Source organism: Chelonoidis abingdonii, chromosome 2, assembly GCF_003597395.2.
Source record: "Chelonoidis abingdonii isolate Lonesome George chromosome 2, CheloAbing_2.0, whole genome shotgun sequence".
Lineage (NCBI taxonomy): Eukaryota > Metazoa > Chordata > Testudines > Testudinidae > Chelonoidis > Chelonoidis abingdonii.
Window position 1 is genome coordinate 230,972,007 of NC_133770.1, and position 11,066 is coordinate 230,983,072.

The window sequence follows — 11,066 nt, forward strand, 5'->3', positions numbered from 1 at the left end:
TACTAATATACAACACAAGCAAACAAACAAAAAAGAGGCAGCCACTGCTCGAAATAGCTTACAATCTCTGGGCCAAATTCAGCAGTCCTCTCTAGGGCGATACTCTTGATTTATGTGTGTTGTAGTGTTGGCTGAGTAAGGATCCCAGAATTTGGCCCTGGGTTGTCTTATGCCTTGGTTCTGTATCAAATTCCTTAGGCATCAGTGGGACTCCCCACAGGAGCAAGGGTCTGTATTAGTGGATCCCGATGCAGACTCAGGTCTTTAGTTACCTGAATCGTTTGGTTTAAATGTGAGATTTAATGTGTTAAAGGAAAACCCTTTTCTCTATATATTTCTGTAGTTAAATATATTTTGAATCCAACTAGATCATACATTTGATAAAATTGACTATATAACTCTCCTTGATTATAGATTCATAGATTCATAGACTCTAGGACTGGATGGGACCTCAAGAGGTCATCGATTCCAGTCCCCTGCCCTCATGGCAAGACCAAATACTGTCTAGACCATCCCTGATAGACGTTTATCTAACCTACTCTTAAATATCTCCAGAGAAGGAGATTCCACAACCTCCCTAGGCAATTTATTCCAGTCAGTGTTTAACTCTTACCCGGACAGTAGCGAACTTTTTCCCTAATGTCTCAACCTAAATCTCCCTTGCTGGGAATTTAAGCCCATTGACTTCTTGTTCTATCATTAGAGGCTAAGGTGAACAAATTTCTCCCTCCTCCTGATGACACCCTTTTAGAAATACCTGAAAACTGCTTATCAACGTCCTCTCAGTCTTCTCTTTTCAACTAAATAAACCCAATTCTTTCAGCCTTCCTTCACAGGTCTAGTTCTCTAGAACCTTTAATCATCTTGTTGCTTTCTCTCATGGACCCTCTCCAAGTTTTCTCCACATCTTTCTTGAAATGCTGTGCCCAGAACTGGACGAACAATACTCCAGTGTTGATGGGCCTAACCAGCACAGGAGTAGAGCTGGAACAATGCGACTTCTCGTGTCTGTTTTACCCAACACATCTTTAGTTGCATCTCTCAGAATCATACGGTTTGCTTTTTTCTGCAACAGTATTCACACTGTTTGATCTTATATTTAGCGTCTTGTGATCCACTATGACCCCTAGATCTCTTTCTGCCATACTCCTTCCAGTAGACGTCTCTTACCATTATTCTGTATGCGTGAAAACTGATTGTTCCTTCCTAAGCTGGAGCACTTTTGCATTGTCTTTATTGAAACTTCAATCAGTTACTTACCTCAGACCATTTCTCCATTTGTCGCAGATCATTTTGAATTTTGACACGGGGTCCCTTGTCTCTAAAGCCGTTGCAATCCTTCCCTGTCTGGTATCGTTCCGCAACTTTAATAAGCGTAACTTCTATGCAACATCTAAGTGTTGATGAAAGATATTGAACAGCAGCCGGTCCCAAACAGTACCCTGCGGAACCCACATTGTTATACCTTTCAGCAGGAATTGGAGCTCCTCATTAATAATTATTCTCTGAGTACGGTTATTCCAGCCACAGTTATTGCATCCACCTTATAGTAGCGCCCATCTAAATTGTTATTTGCCTGTTTATGATAAGGCTATCATGCGAGACCGTATCAAATGCCTTACTAAGTCCTAAGGTATACCACATCCACCGCTTCTCCCTTATCCACAACGGACTCGTTATCCTATCAAAGAAAGCTATCGAGATTGGTTGACTCACGAATTTGTTCTTTACAAATCCATGCTGGCTATTCCCTATCACCTTACCACCTTCCAAGTGTTTGAGATGATGTTCTTTAATTACTTGCTCCATTATCTTCCCTGCAAGAAGTATACAACTAACTGGTCTGTAGTATTCCTGGGTTGTTTTTATTTCTCCTTTTTAGATATGATGGGCACTATATTTGCCCTTTTCAGCCTTCTGGAATCTCTCCCGTCTCCCATGACTTTCCAAGATAATAGCTAGAGGCTCAGATACCTCCTCTATTAAACTCCTTTGAGTTATTCTAGGATGTATTCTTTATCGGGCCTGGTGACTTTGCAGGCATCTACTTTTCTAAGTGGGATTTTTAACTTGTTTTTTTTTAAATTTTATCTTCTAAACCTACCCGCCTTCCCATAAGCATCACTGTGTTAGACATTCCTTCATGACTTCTCAGTGAAGACCCGAAACAAAGAAGTCATTAAGCATCTCTCCATTTCCAGGGTTTCCTGTTACTGATTTTCTTTTTTTATCTCCTGACCTCAATTCCTCACTGCAGCAAGTCTGTCCTTGTCATTCCTCTTGCGTTTCTAATGTATTGATAAAAACTTCTTCTCTTTCCCTTTATTCCCATAGCTAGGTCCTTGAGCTCATTATTGCCTTTGGCCTTTCTAATCTTGCCCCTGCATTCCTGTGTTATTTGCCTATATTCACCCTTTGTAATCTGAACTAGTTTCGACATTTTTATATGACTCCTTTTTATTTTGTAGAGTCATGCAAGATCTCGTGTTAAGCCAAGTGGTCCTTTGCCACTATTTTCTATCTTTCCTACCCATCCAAGAATAGCTTTGCTTTTGGGCCCTTAATAGTTGTCCCTTTGAAAAACTTGCCAACTCTCCTCAGTCTGTGTTTTTTTCCCTCAGTCTTGATTCGCATGGGACCTTAGCCTATCAGCTCTCTGAGCTTACCAAAATCCGCCTTCCTAGAAATCCATTGTCTCTGATTTTGCTAGTACTCCCTTCTACCCTTCCTAGAATTGCAAACTCTATGATTTCATGATCACTTTCACCCAAGCTTCCTTCTACTGTTTCCACATTCTCACGATTCCTCCCTGTTTGTTAAAATCAAGTCTAGAACAGCTTTCCGACCCAGTAGCTTTTTCAACCTTCTGAAATAAAAAGTTGTCTGCAATGCAGTCCAGGAACTGATTGGATAGTCTGTGCCCTGCGGTGTATTTTCCCAACATATATCTGGATAGTAATGAAGTCCCCCATCACCACCAAATCTTGGGCTTTGGATGATTTTGTTAGTTGTTTAAAAAAAGCCTCATCCACCTCTTCCACCTGGTTAGGTGGCCTGTAGTAGACTCCTAGCACGACATCACCCTTGTCTTTTACCCTTTTATCCTAACCCAGAGACTCTCAACACTTCCGTCTCCACTGCTTTTCGTAAAACAGCTACCGATACAATAAAAGTGATATCTGAGGAACTTACTAAGAAAAATCAGGACTATGTTAAATTGATCCATCTTCTTTTCAGTTACTCACTTTGTTTCCCAGACATTTGAAGTTAATGTGGAATTTTTTTTTGCTTATATACACTTAATAAGAAACAAATCCAAAGGAGTCAAAGTCTTGATTTTCACTAAGTACTTTTGTTAATACTAACAGAAATATACAATGAGATGAGTTATGGCTGGCACTTCAAACTTAACTTTGAAGTTCAGAGGTTTTGCTCGTATCTGTCATGTATAATACTTTATTTTCATTTTTTTCTTCTGCTTAACAAACAAAAAGGAAATTGTCCTTGGTATAAAAAAATATATACCCAGATATCAAGAGGTATTATAGTTTTTAATCAATGTGGAATCTAAAGAGAGTTTTATGTTGGTGGGAACTCTCTTAGCGCTGGCCTTCACTACCACAATAAATCGATCTAACTTACACAACTTCAGTTACGTGATTAATATAACCGAAGTCGACATAGTTAGATCCACTTACCGGGGTGGCTACACTGCGCTGTGTGGACAGGAGAGCATCTCGTGTTGTCTTCCCTTATGCTTCTCAGGGAGTACACAAATCAATGGAAGAGTGCTTTCCCATCAATTTAGCTTTTTTTCACCAGACCCACTAAATCGACTTTCACTGCAGTCAGGGCCGATCTACCAGTAAGTGTAGACATGCCCTTAGAGAACATATTCTTCAGCTATTTATGTTTTCTAGCTTATTGTTCCAGTAGTGGATTGCACTATATTATTGGTGATGCAGATAGAATGTTTATCAGCTTTTTCTTTTACTGCAGTATCTTCCCCTTGGGCCAGAACAGTTAGCTATAGATTGCAAACTCTTCAGAGCAGGGACGGTGTCTTCCTATGTAAGTGGACAGCACTTAGCTGACAGCACTACCCCATGAAGGAATAATATTTCAGACATATGACTGTTGCTAATCCATTTGAATTGGAAATACTCAAAATTATGTTTCTCCCTGCTGAGACTCCATTCCTTCATGCTTCACTTCCAGGTTTGTCATTTGAGATTTGCAAATACATCTTTATCCTCAACACTGGGCGAAAGATCAGTGGAGGCAATCACTGAAGTGAATTTCTCTCTCTTCCAAAATTAAATTTGGTCAGGCCATCAGCTTGTGAAATTTACTTGTAATAAATTGTGTTCCTCTCTAGTGACTAATCTATATAGAGGCTAACAACCTACTATGCCTGAAAGCCAATAGGGTTGCTTCCTTTAACTTAAATGGTAGAGGTCTGTGCTTTGGGGCTGATGATCTGTGGTATGTTATGCTCATTTTGTGACTTGTGAGTTAGAATCTGATCTTTAAACACAGTAAAAGTTTAATTTTTTTTTGAAGGGTAAAATTAAAAATTGCATGTATTTGAAGAACTACTGAGTTCAAATCTGTTCCTCCATTTAATTTCCTCAGATAGTCACTTTTTTTTTAATTTGAAACTTAATTTGACTCTGTTTTCAGGCATTAATGATTCTGTCAAATTGATTATTATGGTACCAATTCAGAAAATAATTAAGCATAAGCTTAACTTTAAGCTCACGAGTAGTCCTGTTGATACCAGTGCTGAATTATCCCAAATGCTGGAGGAAATGAAAAGTACTCCGCTTTATACAATTGTTTTAAAAAGATAATGAGGGCCTTCACACCACAAAAAATTTTACTGTCATGGTCTCCATCCCTCTAAAGAAGTAGGAACTAACTTATTCTAAAACAACAGAACCAGTATAGCACATGAGATGGCCCTGCACAGGAAGAGTTTCTGCACCCCACCTCCCCTGCTCTTTTTGCAAACAGTGTGGTAAAGTACATTATACAGCATCTCTTGTCAGTTTCATTTTGCTACCCTTGACAGCAACAGATCCTGAATAAGAAATTTCCTCAACGCCTGTCTGTATAGCTGTTTGAGAAATAGATGATTCAACTCACCCCATTTAGCTTGCAAGTATTTTAAAGCAACAGACAGATATTTCAGTTTTACTTTATCGCTCTCCATTTTTAAATTTCTGACTTCATCTTCTGATTGTGACAATGCGTTATTCCACAATGAAGATAGGTAAAGAGATCTTAGAAGCTGGTGTTTCCATTGAATCATAAAACATTGTAGGGCTGGGGAGGCTAGTACACATTTGAGATGCTCGGTCTTTTCCAGTTTGATTTTAGTAGTTCAACTCCAGCTAACCAGAACATTTTGGACTAGACAAGAAACATAAATCAATCTTTTTAGGCTCCCTCACTTACAGTGAAAAAATACAATCCTCTCTCTGTTATGTTTCCTTTATGTGCTGATGTTACAACCAGGGACTGTCAGTTTCATGTCAATTTTGATTTACCACTAATGTTCTGTATTTCACAGAGGAAATGAAAAATACCCAAGGTACCAAGTATCCCCTTCCTTCAGATGATGAATGGAAAGTGTCAGTGCTGACAGGAAATGGAGGAACTCAAGCAAATGTCACACTCTGGATATATGGAGACAAAGGAGTAGCTGGACCAATAACTCTTGGCAAGGACAACAAGGAGCAACTCTTTCTTCCCAGACAGGAGGACGAATTTCAGGTAGCTAATGAAGGCTGGGAACATTATTTTACTGAATACCTTTCCAAAGATAATTCTCTCGTGATAGGGAAACTGTTTTGCATAAATAATCTATATTTAATGTCTCTGAATTCTGCATTAAATCATCTAAATATATATAGTATGTGGCAGAGGACATACTCTTTTCTCTCAAGCAGGGGAAACTGCAGAAGTAAATTGCTTTCCTTAAGGCAATTAGTTTAGGCAGTTGGTTTGAAACTAGTCTTAGAAACCATCTACCTCTGCAAAATCATATCCACTGAAAGATGTGTATCATTTACAGGATCTTTAGAAATGAAATGCATTCTTGAATACACTGTTGTAATCATGGCTCAAAAATGAGTACTGCATGGTTGGCTCTGCTAAGAGTCATAACTTTGCTGTTTTCCAGCTAACTAATGCCCTAATAAAAGATTGAAATGTAAAAGATTTATACACGGTATTAATAGATTGCAATAACATGCGTGTTACATTGTCAGAATCTGATCCTGTTTATATCCTGCAATGAAAACAAAAGGAGTTTTGCTGTTGACTTTATTAATATAATTAGGATCCAGTTTCTAAAGGAGCTTATCTCCAGGTAGAATGAAAGGAAGAAATTGCTATTAACAAAGGGCTAAAGCTTCTCTTGGCTCTCTCACAAAGCTTTTATAGGAGTGACATATCCTCTTTTGTTGTCTTCCAGCTGGAAGCCATGTGTGAATGAATTAACCAGAAATGATACTTCCCATTATGTACTAGAACTTGCTGTGTGTGCTTTCTCTATACTACTGTAGTTGTGACTCACACCAAGGTCCTTATTGTCCATAATAATAATTAATAAGTACTTTGCACTAATATGGCTTAAGCATCGAGGCTATTAGTTGTGATGTTAGTTTTGGAAATACATACAGTATATATTTCACAGAGCTATGACCCACTGGGAACTCCTTTCTTCTCACTAGTGAATAATTTATAACCAGTTTTGGGTAATAGCATGTCTGCAATATTAACTTCTCTCCCTGTCCATAGATTCCCTAAGATATGGACCGATTGTCCTGCTATAAAATAGATATCCATTATAGCCCTGTCCTATGGATATTGATCTTGAAGAAAAGAAGAATCTCTCCATCAGCACCATGGGCCGCTACGCTCCACACACTGACGCTCTGGCTTTCAGGCCTGACATAACAAATATCAATTAAAACATTTCCTCTCATTAGCCTGCAGTAGATAAATCCATCAAAAGCTAGCTAATGAGTAAAAACCCTTTAAAAGTGGCATTGTTTTGTACCTGTGGATCAGTGTGAGTATAGCAGTCGACTGAAATGGGGCCAGGAATGCAAGACTGGTTTTATTACTGATTCTCTTTACTGCTTGTGTGCTTGAGCCTGATGTGTTTTCATCGCACTTTGCTAAAGCAGGAGACTTCACTTTTTCATTTTTAAAATGATTGACTTCCTCAGAGGTCTAGCCAGGAGTTCTAGGAAGAAAACTGCCTCAGACAGCATTATGGTAACCCAGGGCAATTTGAATCTCTTCCCTATTGCCAAACTCATGCAGACAGCTATCAGAAAGTGGAAATACCCTTGCCTCTAGAGTAAAAGGAATCACATCCCTTACTCATGTAAGTAGACATTACCTGTTGAATCCCTTTTGAGACTGCTCACATGAGAAAAGATTGTTTGGGCATATTATACCTAGTATACTAATGGACACACTTGGCTATGCCCTTCTCTAATTATACCAAAGGGAATCCTTCTTTTGACCAGACAAATAGGTGCTAAGCTTGTTCTAGGCGGATGTCTCTTCTTGCATTTCCACAAAGCCAATACATTGCCTATTGACACTGACACAAAAGAAGGCAGGCAGACCGGCCAGCTGAACCATTAACCAAATGGAATGGAAAAGGATAATCAGAATAGGCATGAAACATGACAGTAATACGTATTCAGAGTTTCTGAATGAAAGGATAATATATCAGGTTGCTCCATTTCATACAATGATAGTCTACTTTCCAAGTAGCTAAACTATAACATTGGTAGTTTATTGACTCAGAACCAGACTATGACACTCTTACTCTAATATCATCATATCATGAGCCTATTGACTCATGGAGTAAGGTACTATACAACATGGGTGAGGGTATCAGGATCTGAGTCCACATAAGTAAATTACTGCTGAATCAAGTGGAGAACCATTGGCGAATATAATAACATCATAATCTTCCAAGTGTGGTGATAGATTTTGTTTTGTTAATACAATTAAAGTTTCCCTATCTTCCCACTGAGCTCAGTAAATGACTAGGAATCCTCCAACTCTCTCACCTATACCCTGTGAGCTGCTCAACCTGTGGGAGCATCAAGGAAAACAGGAATATGGGTTAACATTATTCTCTTAAACATTCTTTGTTCTGGGGAGCAGTACAATGTTCTTATAAAGGCCACGGGGCCTAGAAATAAGAGTTGGGGAAATATTAAGCTGTGAGGGGAGACAAGGAAACTTTATTTTTATTAATGCAAATAGAGAGTAGGTGGATAACATATGAGTAGGGATTTTTAACAGAAAAGGTAAAAAGAAAACTATTTAAAACAATGTAAATAGCTCTTTGGAATTTGAACCAGCAGTGAGCTGGGCTAGGAAAAAGGAGAATATGGCAGAGGATGCTGCCGTCAGCCTTTTAGTCAGAAGAACACTCAGTGAGAAATAATCTGACAGTAAATCTGCTTTTCAAGTGTCTGAGAACTCTACTTGTAGTACAATATATATAGGATGTGAAATGATTTGTATTCAGTTTAAATAATGATAACTGTTCAGCATCACAAAGACGTGAAAAATGTGATAAAATTGGACTATAAGAGTATCCTTTATACTTACGGTGCTACAAAATGCTTTACAAAGTAAAGATGGAAGTCAAATGCAAACTGTATTCCATCAAAAAGGTAAGACTACATCAGTGACTTCTAATGGTTTACAGATCTCTCTGTACCATGTTTTTGGAGCTGGATTATTTAGGCCTTTTGTGTCCTCCACACAATTATATGACCAATATTAGGATTTATGTTAGAAATGATTTTAACCATGTTGCTCTAATGCATCCTGAGGGATGTTATTTTGCTGCATGGTTTACATTTCTGTATTCACAAACTGGACAGATGCTCTAAATATTTGTCAAAACAACTCTGCAAAATGGCAGTAATTTCTGGAAAGTAATCTAGGTCTAAGTGTACCTGTGACTGTTGACTGCACTTTCATTCGCTGATATATTCCAGAAGAGAAAGGGGATTCTCCATTCCACCCCTTGTCTACTCCAATCCTAGATCTAGGATTCAGAAGTTCCAGCAAATTCATAAACGTACACTGGCATCTCTACTGTTTATTTTCTGACCTGAGTTAAAGGGAGACTGCCAACACTGGGGGATTAAGATTCACCTCGAGGATGCTGAATTTAATTGTATTGTGGTCACTATTATTTAGTGGCCTAACTACAGTTGCTCCTTGAATCAGTCCCTGTGTGTTACTTAGCCCTAGTCAAGAGTAGTCTTTCTTCTTACATGCTGTAGAAGTACCTGTTCCAAGAAGCAAGTGTTTAAGGTGTCATGAAATTGCTTCTCTCATTGTGACAAATGGTCAGTCTATATGTACTGAACTCGCTCCCTGGGTCTTCTTTTTGAGCTATAGGGCCGATCTTGCATTGGGATCTGCTTGAACAGACCCCTGTGCCTGTGCATATGTCAGTGGGATTTGGAGCATGTGCAAAGTTCCACTCTAGATCTCAATGCCGAAGTGGGGCCTAAGTTTTCTCTTTGATCTCCTTCACTGTTATGTACTCAATACCTTTTCCTCAACAGGAGATTGATGGTACATTTGTAGTCATATGATTTGGGATTTGTATTCAGTTTCTATTGTATGATCATGTCTGCTCAGAAACGATTAGCCCGATTCTCTTTTTACGTTAGTTTTACACCAAGCATCAAGCTCTTAGATTCAATAGGCTCTTTTAGATATAGTACTAATCTCCCAATTCTACAAGCTATTCTGTCCTATCTAGCCAGATATTACTAGATCCCCTTGAGTTTTTGACATGCTCTCATACGTTAATAATGCCAGTTACATCAGCGTCCTCTTCCACTGCCAGGCATGGTAGTTCATCTATTTTTGCTTTTAAGCATCTCACATTGATGCAGTTTGTTTCAGTTTTCATTTTTGATGGCATGCCTATTGTTATTCAACTTTATTATGTGCCAGTCTTTTACTTTTCCAGAATGTACCTCTGATGTAAACCATCCCTCCTCCAGCTCAGCTGTAATTTCTGATCTATCTTTTACTGGACAGATTTATTTTTGTATCACTCCCCGTTCAGCTTTGTCCAACCTTTTTTTTTCCAACCTACCAGTTGGAACCATCTCAAAAATATTGCTAATTTTCTGTGCCAGCATCCTGGTTCCACTGGGGCTAAGGTGGAACCCATCTAATTATATTGGAGCCTAAGCCGAAGAGAAACTGAATAGCCTATTTTCAGGGCCAGATTTTGAAAAGAGGCAGTCCAAGGTTTGCCTGAAAACATGCATGAATTGTTGCATGCCTATCTTAGTATACATAGGTACTTCACTTTCTCAAGGAAATCGGGAAAGAATTACAGTTGTGATGTGAACTTTATGCCTAAATTTTTCAAAAATGTGGCCCTCGGCCAAGCTGAATGAATGGCAAAAAGTGTAAACATAGCACAAATGGTGAAAAGTACATTAGTCTTTTCTTTCACTTGCAATAAGCTAAGACAGAGGAAAGGAAATATTTAGAGGGTTAGGTTTTTTTTTGCAAAACTATCATGAAAAGATAGCAGCCTGGGCACAAAATACACATGCCCACTCTTATTGTCAAAAAGTTTCTCACCCCATATGTGTGGGCAAGGAGAATTGTGTAACGCTGCCTTCTAATCTTGGATCAATTGCCAGGTCAGTTCTCCAATGTGGGATTTGGTTAAACAGCCTCTAACCTTCACATTACAAGCCAAGCAAGCCTGAAGTATAGAGCTTCAATGCTTGATCCTTATTTACGTGTGCTGTTTTGTGTTTAAATTCAGATTGAAATAAAATATATTGGAGAATTCTATAAGATAAGAATAGGACACGATGGAACAAGTGAACACCCAGAATGGAAGTTAGAAAAGGTAAGACTGAATACTGCATACAGATGTGGTCTCCTCATCTCAAAAAAGATATACTGGCATTAGAAAAGGTTCAGAAAAGGGCAACTAAAATGATTAGGGGTTTGGAACGGGTCCCATATGA

General features: G+C 38.7%; 1 protein-coding gene across 3 annotated transcripts in view; it reads left to right on the top strand.

Moving 5' to 3' along the window:
• The window catches only part of RP1 (RP1 axonemal microtubule associated), a 305,041-nt gene that overhangs the window by 103,399 nt on the left and 190,576 nt on the right, over positions 1-11,066 (top strand). For all 3 annotated transcript variants that reach the window (XM_032771359.2, XM_032771361.2, XM_032771360.2), the window contains exons 18-19: positions 5,576-5,778; positions 10,859-10,945. In XM_032771359.2, the coding sequence (XP_032627250.1) occupies positions 5,576-5,778; positions 10,859-10,945 (290 nt within the window). The remainder of the gene's footprint in view (positions 1-5,575; positions 5,779-10,858; positions 10,946-11,066) is intronic.